Source organism: Eutrigla gurnardus (genome assembly GCF_963514095.1).
Source record: "Eutrigla gurnardus genome assembly, chromosome: 19".
NCBI lineage: Eukaryota > Metazoa > Chordata > Actinopteri > Perciformes > Triglidae > Eutrigla > Eutrigla gurnardus.
In genome coordinates this window covers 18657304-18673509 of record NC_139930.1, presented here as the reverse complement: position 1 = coordinate 18673509, position 16206 = coordinate 18657304, and the positions used below count along the sequence as shown (strand labels likewise).

The following is a 16206-nucleotide window of genomic DNA, read 5'->3' as shown; positions in this document are numbered from 1 at the left end:
TTGTGGCATCCCATCCAGTCCAGCAGCACCACCAGGGACTCCTGCTCAGTCGATACTGTATATATGTTCTCTGTTAATAGTTATTTCTGTTGATCTTTTGTAAATAGTTCTACATGTTAAGAACACCCACTTGTCAATAGTTATTGTAACTTTGTAAATATTTGTTAATTACACAAAAAATAAATTATTTTGTCACTGAAAAGCAGTTCAAAAGTTGACTTTAGTTGTAAATAAGAAATGGAACAGATAATGTTACAGGTTATAATATTTTAATTGAACTATATACAATATTTGTAAAAGAAAATGGAACAATACAATATTTTTAATTAACAATTTAAATTACAAATCAACACAGAACTTAATCGAACAGAAAAAAAACATCCACCACCCCCCAAAAAATTCAATGCCGTCTCAACCTCTCCAATAAACTAAAAAGTCTCTCCATCCTCTCTGCTCTCTTTCTCCTTTCCTCGCTCTCCCTCTGTAACTTCATGTCCTCCCTGATCAAATCCAGCAAGTCATCTGTTTTCCTCTTTCTTGCTGCTGTCGGTGGCCCTGTGTTCTTGGCCTCAGCAGGTGGTCGTTCTCATCCCGGACCCGGAGTTTGATCAAATCCTCAGTCTGCTCCTTGCTCTCTACAACAAAACGACATGTAAAGCACATTTCCTGTTATGTCAACATGCAAAATGATTGTACGATATAATAACGATATTAACAGTAATAATGATCCCACGGTTAGCTCTGTATTCAATCCAAACGTTTACAGTTTTACAGCCTAGAAATACAGCGGGGCTCACAACCCATCATTAACGTTATATATTCAGCTGCGAGAGGAGCGGACTGTAGCCTACACAACTTACAACGAGAACAAATTCACTTAACAGCTCCACGGTTACAATAACATAAGTTACCATCGGAGCTTGTAACATCTGAAAGTGAAGGGTTTTAGGCTTACGTTACCTTTGAAGGCTAACGTTAACTGAGCTCCTCACGTAGCTGGCCCTACATTCCGGTGGCTACACGTATTAGCATTATTAACTTCACGCATTTTAACACTCAAATGTGTTTTAAGGCCCCTTGAACGTCCGACGTTAAGCAAAAACCTGTTACTTACATTTAAATGTGTATTTGGCACTGCTGCCGGTGCCGGAGCTGCTGCCGTCTTTCGCCGCCATTGTTGGTTGAACAGCGGCGCGCAAAGCATCTTGGGATATGGGAGGCCGCGAAGGATAGTAGCGGTGCATCCTCCGAATACGGGGGAAAGGAGGACACATTTGTCGGCCGCATTTGGAGGAGCCTTCGAATTTAGACGAATTGGGACAGCCTTCGCGCAGCTCTGTGACGTAAGCGGCCTTCAAATGCAGCCTCCGAAGGCTGCAGACCCTGAATTGGGACACAGCTACAGACTACAACGCCCATGACGCCGAATTCAAATTTGTAACTTTACAACTTTATTGAAAAAAAAAAACAAGAACACAATACATTGCCTTCGTGATATTTTGTTGCAAGATAACATAAACCAACGTAAATCTTACGAAACAACTCCTGATGGGGAACAAATGTTTGGCAATAACTATAAAACCAATTCTGTTGTATAAAGAAGAATTTAAGGCATCGATCTGGTCCAGAACAACCTAATGATATTTTGTCAACTCGTACACAAACACCAGTAAACTCAAAATATTCAGTAGCAACATGAACATTTACTTCCATTTACTTTTTAGCCCAAAATTGCCACAAGTAAAAAAAAAGAAAAAGAAAAAAGGGGGCCTTCGTTGGCTTCATAAACAGTGAACTTTCGAAAATTGTTACATATTTTCTAGAATCTCGTTCATATTTAACTTGAAACATTACAAAATAAAACAAATTTTTATCCGTCAAAACCCACCGCAAAGATGTGGTGTAAAAAATACCACTAGCTTGTAACAACATATCCAAATATAAACCATAATCACACACTTAAAAGTGCAAAAATAGGTATTCAACAACCCAAATATTGTAATATCAAACACAATCTACACATTTCAAATGAAGAATCGAGTTTTATGCTCTTATGCTGCGGCAGGTGGGTGCTTCATTTCTCCTGAAAAAGATGAAAAGTATTCTTGGATGAATGGGTTTTTGTATTTGACAGCGATCCATCAGCACGGAGACCAACCATACACGTACCTGTTGACCGGAATGAACTGAAGCTTTCTTTTGACACGTTGCAAAGTCTTGCTCTTCACTGGAGCGCTACCGTGAGAAGGCACAACCTGCAAGCATCGTGCAATACATATTTCACACTCTCTAGATATGGACAACCAAAGCTCCTTGCCATTGATGGTGAGTTTAGCAAACGCGTTACTGAACACCTCTTTTCATCATAAAGGGATATAAATAACTGCACCAATAACTCGTCTCTACATAATTGTACCTTCTTGCATTTTTCAGCTGGGTACCTCCTGTTGAACATCCTGCTTCTTTCCTCTGTGGTAAGAGCTATGCAAGGTCTGAAGTTGAAGCCAGGGTCAATGGCACTGGACAAAGACCTGGGCAAGGCAGAGCAGGACAGACATCAGACCAGTTCCCAGGAATGACGTAACACTCGAATAATTCATCCCACCTTAAAAGCCAGGGAACATAGCTTGGTAGGGTGCTATTACTAGTGCTGCAATAAGTGCTACCATTATACATCATTAATGAGGAAGCGCCATTGTTGCTCGGATTCCACTCTTTATTACACAGATGCACTTAAAAGACACAGCAAAAGTTTTTCATTTTGTTTTTTTTCTGAAAGAGTAAAAGAAAAAAAAAAACACTTCTTACAAAATATTTACAAAACCTGGCAATGCACAGCATGTTCAGTAACTTTTTTTTTTTTTTGATAAACAAAAATAAATAGCCTTTTCCCCCCACATAGGAAATTCAAGAAAACTTCAACATGACAAAGAAATGAACACACTAAATATCAAGTTTAGCAAGACAGAGAGGAGTAACTATGTGGCTTCGGTGGAATCTAGAACAACACTTGAGTCATAGAGGTAATGGGTCAAAGACTGTTTAGAGTGCTTTCTTCTACAACTGAGCTTTAAATCCCCATCTGTGAGTATAAACCATACAATTAACTAAAAGCACTGTGTCTGAAAAACAAATGTTGTTGGGAAGAACAGTATAATATCTCCGTGGTGGTCGAGAAAGCACACAAGATTGTTCCAGTACGGAATGACGTTGTAAAATTGCTCTAAAAATGATCCCCATTCAGGGTCATGGGTATAATCGCTTTTAAATGTGTACCCTGGCTTTTATCCCTTTATGTGCAAAAGTAAGAAAAGCTAAACTCAATCTGTGGGTTTCAATCCAATGTCATTAGAAGAACACAGATTCAGAGCTTCAGCAGTGTGAGGTAATGGCACAAAGAGATCAGGGGGTTTAATGTAAGGGCTGAAGTACAGAGACGCCATTTAGACGGTGAAAAATTAGCTTTTTTATAATTATAAATCTAACAAATCAGCATTTAGGGACAATCGGCATCGATTATGAGAAATGTAATGTCCAGCCAATTATTTTCTTGATTAATTCTTGACAATGTATATTTTACTCTGAGGAGTGAAGGTTTTGTCAGATCGACAGTCCAAAAATTAAATTAAATTTACCATCATGTGACAAAATGGTGTAGCACATTTAATTTAAGTTTAATTTCACTGCATATTCATTTTCTATCTTCTAATCATTTTCATCAGGTGTATTGCATGAACGGGTCTCTTTCTGTTTCACTCCAGTAATTATGGCTAATGTGTTATTTTGATTGAGTGTAAAGCAAAAAGTATCTAATCTAATCATACACATCATATACTATACATGTTGTCTTCTGGCTTTTATTGAAATACCCCTAAATGAAGGCAGTGATGGACACATATTACAAAGACATCAACAATAACTACTTTTTTAACCTTTGCACATAAAAGGACTTCTAAATTAAACCAACATACCACAGGTAAATTGGGTAATAATTGCATGTATTTTTCTGATTAACATTGCAGATATTTGTCTTAAACTTTAATAGTTACTTTGCCATATTGAGTTTTTTTTTGTTTTAACTTAAAATGTCTACATTTAGGATGTTGTTTTCTGGATGAAATATTCTGTCTTGATGGTGGTGCTACCTATGCAGTCTACCTCTAATTCCAGAATGTCACTGTATTGCTTTCCAAAGGTTTGATGATGATATGAATTAACCTCAGAGGACAAAAAAAAAGTTGTCATGATGGTGCCATTGTGTTAGATAGCTGTAGAAATGTACAAACACATCTTCCCCCCAACAATGCCTGTTTTATGTCATCGTGTTAATAAACATTCCCTTCTTTCTTGCCTATAAATTAACGAGCGTGATCATAACCTACATTATATTTATTAGCAGGGCATAATCTAGAATTTAACTTATAAAATTGGATTGTGATGCTATGGGACATAGAGGCCAAAGGACATACTTACAATGTGGAAAAGCCCTGCTTCTTCTCTGGGTTTCTCCTGTTGTCTGACTCACAATCTGCCTCATCTATGAATTCTTCCTCTGTTCTCTCTAGGTGTACTTGCTTATCGTCTATCTTCATTTCCTCGACTTCTCTTTTTATCTCTCTCGGCAAGTCCGCTCTCTCCTTTCCCTCGCTCCTTTCCCTGCTTCGAACCTGGACATGGTTGGTCCTGTTCGACTCCAGCTCCACAAACACGCTCTTGTCCTTAGAGATATGCACCATACTCTCCGTCTCACCTTCTATAGGGCATTGTGACCTGTGGCCGGGCGCAAGGCTCCGTGCAAAGGACAACCTCGGAGGATGTCTGGCAGTAGACAAATTATTAAAAACAGGGGATTTGAACATTGTATTTACATGTTTCTCTGTAGAGCAGGGGAAAGACGCTCTGCTGGTCCTTGCAGAGGACCAAACCGTGACTGGAGTCTGTGATTTTGGCCCCCCGCCTTGATATGGTGGCGTTGCCGATGCAGTCTCGCCGGTTCTAGAAGACGTGATATGGAACGGAGTTCGACTGGGAGCCCTAGTGTCGGCCGCGGGGAGTCCGAAGCTCTGGCGCCACTTGTTCGACTCCGACCGAGAGTGAGCGATGTTCGGACTCAAAACTGGTTGAGCCCTCTCCATCTGTGGGGCGGGATCCCTTGGGACGCCCCCTCTCCCAGAGCTTGGCCTCCTTTGCTCGGCTCTAGTGGCCCCCGCCCCGTCTGCTGGCTCCAGAAGACCGGGGCTGCTGGACTGGACCGACGACAGACGGGCTTCTGCGTCGTCCGTGGAGATGTGTGGCGGCGAATTCTGTGGCGTTGGAAGAGGACAACACCACGGAGAAGGACTGATTGGAATTTCAGCCAGCTGATTTTCCCGTTTGATGTCTTCATCTCGGAGTGGTGTACAAACCACGGCAGAACCATTCGTCGAAGCATCTCCGTCTTTGCTTTTCTCCGCGGTGGAAACTTTGGCCTTTTCAGCCAGAAACCTTCTAATCTCCAGCTCGATGCTATCGTCGCTGTCTACCGAACTGCTGTCTTCCTTCATCTCAAGAGCAGACTGAGTATTGCTTGGCAAAAGGACGTCTTGACCCACAGTTGTCGTTTTGCCATGTGTTTCATGCTCTTTACTCTTATTAGTTAGTTTAGGTTGTGAAATACCCTGTCTACTCAATCCAGCCTTGTCATCCTTGCATGTCTCTACCTTTTTCAAAGGGCTGCGTTTGGAAATGGGATTGGGTTTGAACTTTTTGGTCGCATTTCCCAGCAGCGGTTCTTCATCCTTGAGGCACAGCCTTGATTTACGCTTCAAGTCCCTTGTTTTTTTCTTCGACTTCTTTTTTGTCTTGAGCAGGTCTTTTATGGCGTCATTCAGGTCCTCGTCACTGTCAAGCGAGCTGCTTTTGTCTCCACTTTCCTCCGTCTTGAGTAATCGAGCTACTGGGTGAGGTTGACTTCCCCGGGAAAATACCAATTGGTCGGATTCGTTTCCATGCTCGGGTGAAGGTTTAGGGGCCGCTTCTTTAACATCGTTATCAGTCCCCAATGTGTTGGGAATGCTACAGTTTTCCTCTTTTTGTTTTCTTCTCTGTGTCAAAGACAATCTTGAAGGTTTCTTTTGGGTCGGGACTTGTTTAGCCTTCACTTTCTCTGCTTGATTTATACTTTGAGTCTCTTGAGTCGTAGCAGTCGGCAGCTGGATGTGCATTTGGGCTTTCTGCTCAAGAAATTTCCTGATTTCTTGCTCTATCCCATCTTCACTATCAATGGAGCTGCCGTCACTTTCTTCATCTGGGCGGATGTCAGGAGGTGAAGACTGCATGGAAGATTCGGTAGGGGTGCAACTGCTCAGGCTGACGGCATGATGGAAAGCCTCAGGCATGACGGTTTTTGATATGTCCAGTATTGCCTCAGCACACATGAGCTCCACAGTCGTGTTAACATTTGGAAGGCCAGCGGTAGGATGCTCCTTACAACCTTCTTCTTTAAGCAAAACCAATCCATTTCCTTTACCCTTGGAGCTCTCGGAAAGTGTACTCCTGGGTATGAAAACAGACGTGGGAGGAAGTTGAACAGATTTCGCTTCCTTCTCTGCTCTGGTCTTTTTCTTTTTCAGTCTGTGTTTCTTCATGTTTTCCGTGCTCGTATTTCCAACAGCATGCATTAACGACTTAGTAAAGGGTTTTTGCGTGTGCAAGAACGGCTTGAGGACACTCTGTTGCTTGAGTTGCTCAAGCTGGTAGGAACGAATCGCCTCTTCGATCCCATCATCGCTAGTGGAGTCAGACTCTTCCTCGAGTGTGTGCGGATTGAAAGTTTCCCTTTTGTTCTGCTCCTCTATTTTCTTCAGCTGGTATATTTGAATGGCTTCCTCGATGCCGTCGTCACTACTGGAATCACTTGAGTCTTCTTCCACCTTATCTGGTACCGGGGACTTTACTTTGTTGAAGAGGCTGTTTGATTTCGAGGGGCTCTTTATCTGCTCTCTGGGCAAGGCTAAACTTTTGTTCGTCATACTTTTATTGGAATCCAATTTCTTAAACGTGTTGTCATTTAGGGAGGCCTTGCTTTTTATATATTTTTTAATAGGTATAACCACTGGTGCTGTGGGTGTCTCCGCTTGGACACTTTTCGGAAACTGGTTACTGGCAATCGAAAAAGTATTGCTGTCAGAGTTCTGTTTAGAAACCTCAGGAACAGGGTTTTTTCTGGGAATTTTGGATGATTGGAGGAAGGTGAAGCATGGTTCCGTCTTGCGTTTGGGATCGCCCTTTTCCTTCAGGTATTCCAGTATCGCCTCCTCAATTCCTCTGTCCACCGAATCATCGCTGTCAGAGTCGCTGCTCTCGTGGTTGATTGGCGGGGAAACGCCTGCCTGCTGGTTTTCAGTGGGACCTTTAGTTTTGGACTTGGCCCCTGCGTAGGAACCCATTGCAACCTTGCAGACTTGGGGATGACCTTCGTGTCCTGGTGGCACGTTTCCCTCGATCTCGTCACCCATCTCGAGTGAGGACTGGGTGCTCCTAAGGCTCTCAATGATCATCTGGACCTTATCTGAGATAGGTGTGCCTCTGGTGGACAACTCACTGTCAGAGTCATTGAAGCAGATTGGAAGGCTATAGCCTCCGGGTGGGCCACATGTTCTCCATTTTGTTTGCGCCGCTGCGACAGGAGGTACATTCATCAAGTACATTCTACTGAAGTGAGGTGAGGTCCTCGACCATTGGAGTGCAGCTGCCTCCGATCACAATCACATTGTTCAATCTGAGAAGAAAAAGAGAAACAGTGACGGTAATGTGAAACTCCACGTTTAATTAAAGCCCTTACATTATTATTCACTCTGTGTCCACAAGTCAGATCCTTTTGTAAGAGCTATGAATGAAGTCCATTATGCCTTTAGAGTATTGCAAACTGACCCACCCCCCGCACAAATGTGTTTAAAAGATTTTCATTTCGTCCAGATTTATATTTGGTCCAACCGTCTACAGGCATCTTGAAAATATGTTTAATTCAGAGAGATTTGAGTTCAGATAATAACTACTGACAGTGACAACCACCAAAACACATTTAGAGAAAATAAGCTGCAGTTAATTTTTCATTATTGCTTAATTAGATTTTTTGATTGTTTTTTTTTTTTTACACAAAAAATGACTCCTTATCTTTTAAGTCCTTACAAACAGCTACAGATCCTGAGTATGTAGGAGAATAAGCAATATCAGTGGTCTGCTGCCATCCTGTGGAGGAACTCGATGTGACCAATGCAGTTCTTTGATGAAGGCTGTATGCTGTTTGGTGCTTATTTGGGTGCGATTTGAGGAATCAGATAAATCATTGATCATTGTGGTGAATTTCCATAATCAGAATAATCATGGATGTTGTCACATATTTGTGACTTGAAAAAGCTTTCTACCTCGGTATCATGGAAGAGAAGTAAATAAAATAGAGCCTGATGACCATTAAAATTAAGATGATATACTTTTCACTGATAAGGACGTCCTATCTGTGAAAAAAAGTTAACTAAACTGATTCCAGCAAGTGTTGGTGCCATTTTAAGAGTTTTAAGAATATTTTGAGGATTATTAGGTTTGATTATTAGGTATTATACGTTCGATATCTGCAGCTTCTTCACAGTAAAAGCCTCCTGGCGGTTGGCTATCATCAGTCTCACAATTGTTAAATCCGTAATGGTAGTCAGGTGCATAAAAGTGATTTCTCGCCTCAATGGAACCGGACCACACTGCTGCTGGGGATCTGATAATGGTAGAAGGGAGGCGGTGATGGCGGGAGACTTTTACAGTGAAATCACTGAGGAGGTTTTTCAAAAGGTACATTCTGTAACCCAGAGGGAAAGAATGTACTTCATTACGTCTCTGATGAATTATGGCAAATGACCTCAGGTCTTTCAGCTCGAGCCAAACCTTTGGAGAATATCAAAGAGCTCAGTGACTCGATAAGTCAACATAAACTGAAACTAAAATATATAACAACATGTATTATTAGTAGAAACATTAATGTCACACCTCACTACAAGACATGGGGTTTAAATTAATTGAAGCATATGTCCGAACAAATTTGTAGTTAATCAAAGTAATTAACACACAGTGAACGTAGGGCTTTCGGGGCCCCTAAGGGTCTAGGGCCATGGGGCATTAAGTAATCCAGCCTGGAGGCAGGCCTCAAGCTGTGACTGGACTGTTAAATTAAAACAATATTCCATTCAACCCAGACATGTGACACACTAAACTATACTGGTTGGGTGTGTTTGTCGTTTGGCTATTTTATGGTTATACCACACAGAGGTCACAGATTCCTACCCAGATAAACAAAACAAAAGCATATTCAAGACAAAAATCAGGACCTCGTCATTTTAACGGTGGACATGCCTTACAGACCTTTGTATTGATTGAGAACTGCAGATATGGATTTCGGGTATCAAGGGAGACATTTGTGGATTACTTGTGCACACAAATTAATATATGCCAACCTACATCTTCCAAATTACTTCTGTTAACATAACAACGGAGTAGGAACTGAAGTGAAAAGTTATTGTGGCTAGTTCATCTATTTATTATGGGGAACCCAGAGTGTCGGTGGCAGGCAAACAGCGAAGCTTTGACTCAAATGTGCCCTCTTATCACTGGATCAATTCCCTTAAATTAAATGTTAAATGATCACGTTTACTCAAGTTTTCTCGAGACCATCCCTCTCATTCCGTACTAACGTTTTATTGGATGTTATTTAAGCTCTCGTTCACGGGACAGATTTAACTGTGCACACATCAGCAGGGCAATAAAAAAGTTGTCACGTCATGAGTGGACTAATTTGCCGGAGCAAACTCACTGGTGTACAAATTGCTGCAATATCAGAATTGTGTTTAAAAAAAAACAAAAAACAAAAAGTATTTTCAGCTACATGTACAAAAGTATAAGTACTCCTTATGGATGGAAGAATGACACCGGTTTAGTATATTAGATTATGGATTATTATCATTATTGATGCACCTGTGTAGCTCATATGCTGGAATATTAAGTGACTTGTAACATTAAACTTAGAATAAATACACATAATTGATGGACCAATGTGTATATAATATGCTGAAATATTTAAAGTAACTTGTAACATTAAATGTCTTATAAATAAACAAATGTACAAATAACTTAAACTATGGTACTTGACTATATGTAATGTATTACTTTTCATCACTGGGGTTAATTTATCTTGCTTTTGGACTAATCAGTTCAACATTATTTTACAATGACCCCCCCATAAAAAGTAAATAGACCCTTCCCAGCCCTACATGCACCCTGCAAGGAGGAAATAGACAACTTACTAATTCTCCTTCTTTAATGATTATAACCGGATATAAAAAGTGCGAACAACAACAGGAAACCGGGATTGGTCACCAAAAGACGCCCCAGCTGAAAAAAAAAAAAAAAAAAAAAAAAACGCGACATAACGCGAGCTAAAAAAAAAAACACGTAGCATAACGTATGCCAACTTTGTTTGACATCTAAAAGTAAGTTTCCCCACACGTACATTAGCTGCGTTATTTCTGTGTTACATAAGTGTTGTTGTTGAGAATACCCCCCCTCCTCCCCATTACCCGGACGCTTTCCCGGTGTAGCAACGAGAGAAACCCCGCCTGTCCCCGTAACCCTCTAGCGGCGTGGACTGCGCCGATGCCCGGCGTGCAGCGTTAGGAGACTCCGCAGAGCAACCATGTTTCTTTGGTACCGGCCACGGTTGTCAAAAATCGCACAAAAAAACGCCTCGATGTTCGCTCGGTAAAAACACTTCCGCACAAGACACGTAATGTTTTTTGAGGGAGGGGGGAGCAATTGAGGAGATGGCGTGAGACGTTTTGTAGAGAGGGATAACCGCGGTAGTAGTCGGCGACTTGAAAAGGCACACAGGCGGGCCTCCCGGCTGCTGCAGCCCCGGCAAAAGAAAGCCTTTGTATCGGGCCACAGCTTTTTTTTTTACCCTCCTAGCCACGGATACAAAACCACCACGAACAAGTTTAACTCACCTCGGATGCGACACAAAAGCAGCCGGACTCGCTTCTTCATCGCCGGGTTCGGGGTTTGAGATGTGAGCGGAGCCGTCGTGGAGGATATTTCGGCGTCCGTCGCCAGCTCGCTCGCGCGCACACACACACACACCGCCCGCAGCAGCTCGAGTCTCCCCCCTCCGCTCCGACAGCCGGGCGGACCAGCAGCTAGCTTCCTTTAACCCAGAGTCCAGCCCCGCGGTCCAGCCAAGCATGGTCGACCCCTTCAAACATGGCAACGGCATTTTTTCTTCCTACTCCCCCCCTTCCCTCCCTACATGCCCTCGCCTCCTCTCCCCCGGAAGATATGCACGAGCACTTTTTAAAAAACATATTTTTTTTGCATATTACAAAACAGTCATGTGTGATATAATGCCGCATTAATAAATGAAAACAGGCTTTTCCGGAAACCACTAAAAAATACTCATAGTATCCCAGATGACACGATGATAATACGGCTTCTTATTAAAAAGTTTTTATCTCTCATAAGGGCGTAGTTTGATTAATTAAACTCAGTATGCTTGATCAAATATAATGGGATATCATCTTACATATTATTGTGCTCACTGGTATTAAGTCCTTGAAAAATATAATTTATTTCCTGTAATATCTGCATTATATTTCTAGAGATATTATTATTATTATTATTATTATTATTATTATTATTATTATTATTATTATTATTATTATTATTATTTGTGTATGTGTTTAATTTAAGCTTTTAAAAAAAAAATCAGTTCTCATTCTCAGTTTGGGTTCTCTCCCTGTGACTTAATCTAATTGGATATTGGTACAGATATATCATAAGCCTTAACTGTAGTTACATATGTGACTCCAGTGAATACATTACATTTAATGGCATATTTCTTTTTTGTAATTTGTCAAGAATTGTCTCTGATGGGATTCACGCATCTATTGCAATAGCGACCCAGCCGACCCTTGACCTCAAACACAAAAACAACAACGGGTCCATAATAATCTGGCTTTACTAATACAACGATTTAAAATTGTGTTGTCAAATAAACAATATATTCTTCGGGTGAAGTTCTTCATGGGGGACACATCACTTGCTTGACATTAAATTCACTAGTGATGCCAACTAGAGGTCGCCTGGTAGATGATTTTTAAAGGCAGATGTATAGTGACGACAGCTTGGAGCAGGAAAAAGCCTACCGGGAGCTTACTTTAATTCCCCAAACTGTCAGAAGTCGAGGATTCTTAGTTTCTCCTGAGGCACCAGCAGACCCGAATGTACTTTTAAGTTGCATTTAACACATTGAGGCTTCTCTCAGTGACTTTTCTCATTCCATCCATTGTCTACCGCTTATCCTGTAATTCAGGGTCGCGGGGGGGCTGGAGCCGATCCCAGCTATCATACCCTGGACAGGTCGCCAGTCTATCACAGGGCCAACATGTAGAAACAGACAACCATTCACACTCACATTCACACCTAGGGGCAATTTAGAGTCACCAATGAACCTATCCCCATCCTACATGTCTTTGGACTGAGGGAGGAAGCCAGAGAACCCGGAGAGAACCCACGCTTACACGGGGAGAACATGCAAACTCCACACAGAAGGAACACTTTTTTCTCGTTCATGGAAGCTAATTGTGTGCATGACAGTCTACTAAGATTGAAAGTGTTGTCTACGATATCCAACACATACATTCTGATCTGGTCCTAGATTCAGTTTGTTGTCTTCCATCTTCCATCTCTCATTAACCTTGAATGAAATAAGCGTATATTGCATGGTTGAGTCTACTACAAGAGCAATATGAGCAATATCTAACCTTGAACATTTTGAATAGAGAACATTTTTGTAACTTCAAACAGGCCCAGCTCATAGATTCTGGTAATGACCCTGTGTATTTATTTTTTTAATTATTTTTTAATTTTGTCTTTGGAAATACATTTCCAGCCGAATTCATCTTGATATTATAGCCTTTAAGTCACTTTTAGCCCATAATAGAATAATTATTACATCTTACATGTTTCAGAATAAAAGAAAACAGTTGAATTCGAGCTTCTCTGCATTTTAACGCATACATGATAATGAAAAGCTTATTGATTAGCATTCAAGACCTACACTTCCCATGAGTTTTTGATAGCATGCTATATATTTAATATACTCTACCAATACTGGCAGCTTGTTCATGTAGTTCAGTCTGAGTTACCATTCAGGAACAGGAACAGATTGTTTCAGTATGAATGAACTACAGCAAGCCAGTAAAGGCAACAGACTCTCTCACACTGTTGCTTTTTGTCATGCTGTGCAGCGATCCGCACTGTGAGAAACCCCAATTCTCAGGCCTCGAACGGTCTCGGGTTCACATTTTGATCTTTTCAGTGCACTTTAAGTTTTTTGCTACCCATCATTTTTGACATTCTCCTCACACTATTGCTCATCTTCACCCCGTGTCTGGACTCGTGGCGAGGCCCAAAGAGGAAACGTGACAGCATTACATTTAAAGTTGGCGTAGATGCAAGTATATTAACCAACATAAACAATAATGTATAAATAATGGAATACAATGGAATAATGTGGATCCAATGCTGCGTGTCATATGCCTAAAAAACAGCTGTTCACAGTTTAGGTTATTATACCATATCACAGAAGGAACAGAATACGGATCAGACAGTTTTGTCAACACTATATAAAGTTGCATTGCCGGTGCAAACATCACTTTTAATCACCATATGTGCTAAACAGGTGTTTGTTACGCAACGCTGCAACTGTGTGGCTCTTCATGTTGAACACGCTTCATTTACATATTTCAGAAATTATATTCAACTTACAATGATGAGTCACTTTAATGTTCTTACATTCAGATTATATTCACAATAGTGTGGATAAGTAGACATAGGTGAGAGTTGAGTAACAGGTGGGACTTTTAAATGTTCTCTCATCTTCCCACACAACTAGCCAGGTGGAAACAGGGAGTAATAATATTAATAATAATAATAATAATAATAATAATAATAATAATAATAATAATAATAATAATAATAATAATAATATCTAACACAGATGACTGAAAAAAGAGGTAATTGAAATGTGAAAAAAGTGGACAATAGTCCTAAATTTGCACCTTAACATTTGCTGCCATTAGGGATATCACTGGATGGGGCTTATCTCTGGAAGAATATGTTTTTTGTCTTAATTTAGTCACATTTTAATTAAAAGAAAGTAACGTGACTCTCTTATAATCTTAAACAAGTGACAAAAGAAATACATACTGAGGCTTTTAAGGGATGTGTATTCTGCTCACATCCTGTTTTGAACAGTCTGTCCCTTTCTGTGGGCTTGTGAGGACAAGGAGGCAATATACTGTAACTACACTATTCTGAATGCGTAACGTGTGGGATTCTCTTTTTCCGTTTCACAGCGAGAGACAAAGTGATTTGAGTTGCCCTGATGGTAATGCCACCGAATCAATTGGCCCCATTTTCATGCCAAAAAAACCCCCAAAAAAACAGCAGCAGCAACATCCCGGCGTGTTCCTGACCTTGAAATGTACTTTGCCTGTTCATTTGGTGTTTTCATTTGCATGCAAATGAGGAGGTGATGGGCTTCTTCTTGTTTCTTGGTGATAATTGAATTGAATAGACATCAGAGGACCACATCAGACCTCAGACCAATTCACTCGTTAATAAAAAACCCAAAGGCATGATGGAAATACAAAGCAGTCTCTCCTGCAGGCCCAAAAGTTCCCAAAGTGGGGGAAAAAGAGCTTCAGCACCACGGACAGCAACCAGACTCATTCCAGAGTGGAGGACGATGGGGACGTTTAAGATAACCGGAGTAGTTAGATTCAACTTTTACCACCACAAAACATATTTAACCCCCAAATCTCACAAACATGTCGACGCAACAGCTGTTAGAAACCAGTATGATATTAATTTAACACACAGACGAGGTTGGACCATCTCGTAGTTTTATAGGACGATGGAAGATCAAATTGTCAAAAAAATCTAGAACCATTTGCGGCTATAAATTAAAAGCAATTCATGAATCTAGAATAGTTAAAAATGCTCTTACAACTTGTTTTAGTTCATCAAAACTAGAGAGAGTCATCAGAAAAAGATGAATCATACATTGATTTTCACCGCTTCTCTGTGCGCTCGTAGCATCTGAGTGCTCATTAAAGTTGGGTGAAACTCAGTCCATATGGTAAAATTTGAGGATTAAAAACTGTACAGATTTCCTGTGTTGTTTAGAAAAATATAAACATATATAATATAACACAAACAGCTCCAAATAAACACACGGGTTGCAACGGTGAGTTTACTGGATCAAGCTGCAGCTCTGTCATATTTAAGAGCCAATCAAATGAATAATAATGCAAAATGAAGTTAATGTCCATCCATATAAAATACAGGAAAACCACATTATGTACCTTCAATGTATATTCCACCAGGTGGCAGTGTAGACCTGTAAAAACAGGAACGACGTACTATCATTTGTTTTTACCGTAGAGAGGACAGGCCAAATAAAACACAGATGAAATTAAAACAAATGAAACATAACATTTAATACTACTTACTCACAAAACAAACAAATACATAAGCCACAACTTATTTGTCTGGGTGCTCAGTGTATTTTTCCTCCTTTGCTTCACGTTTCATTTTTATATTCTGCATCTTTACAACTACTTCTGGGCATAATGCATCAACTCCTTTTTTATTATATATATAATATAATTGTATACAGTCTACAATGTGACATGGAGCATGAAAACACATCCTGAACTAAAAAAACAGTTAATTAGAGCATCACTTATCTAATATTTTACTATTATGACATTAAATTCAGTTCAGTAAGTTTTTATAAAACCTCCAATTATAAAGTTGGACTTCTCAAAGGGGATGTTATAAATCATAGCGTTTCTCCTACAGGGGGCAGCAGAGACCCGCTACGCTGCTTCACCCCATTCTTTTCTTCATGACAGCTCAAATGAGAGGAAGGTAGTAACAGCCTTCATCACCAACACGAAGTTCAATCTTGATTGTCTGCTCTCATCTTGCATCGTCTCCTTCGAGGAGCTTGACAACCTGTTACGAGGGCTGATGTTTATTAACCGAAATAAAACTGAGCTAGAGCTCCAAATGCCACTCGGCGGGGCCCATTATTTCCCTTAATGCGCCTGTCAGATACCAAAA

The 16206-nt window shown here is 40.5% G+C and overlaps 1 protein-coding gene across 1 annotated transcript; it reads right to left on the bottom strand.

Annotated features, from left to right (window-relative positions):
* Positions 1-1492: 1492 nt before the first annotated feature.
* On the bottom strand, positions 1493-11288 carry ppp1r26 (protein phosphatase 1, regulatory subunit 26). Its single transcript, XM_084035177.1, has 5 exons — positions 11025-11288; positions 4474-7759; positions 2417-2531; positions 2170-2255; positions 1493-2083 (listed from the first exon to the last, which is right to left on the bottom strand). Exons 2-5 carry the CDS (start codon positions 7686-7688, stop codon positions 2044-2046), a joined length of 3456 nt encoding a protein of 1151 aa, XP_083891303.1. The 5' UTR covers positions 7689-7759; positions 11025-11288; the 3' UTR covers positions 1493-2043.
* Between the last annotated feature and the right edge of the window lie 4918 nt (positions 11289-16206).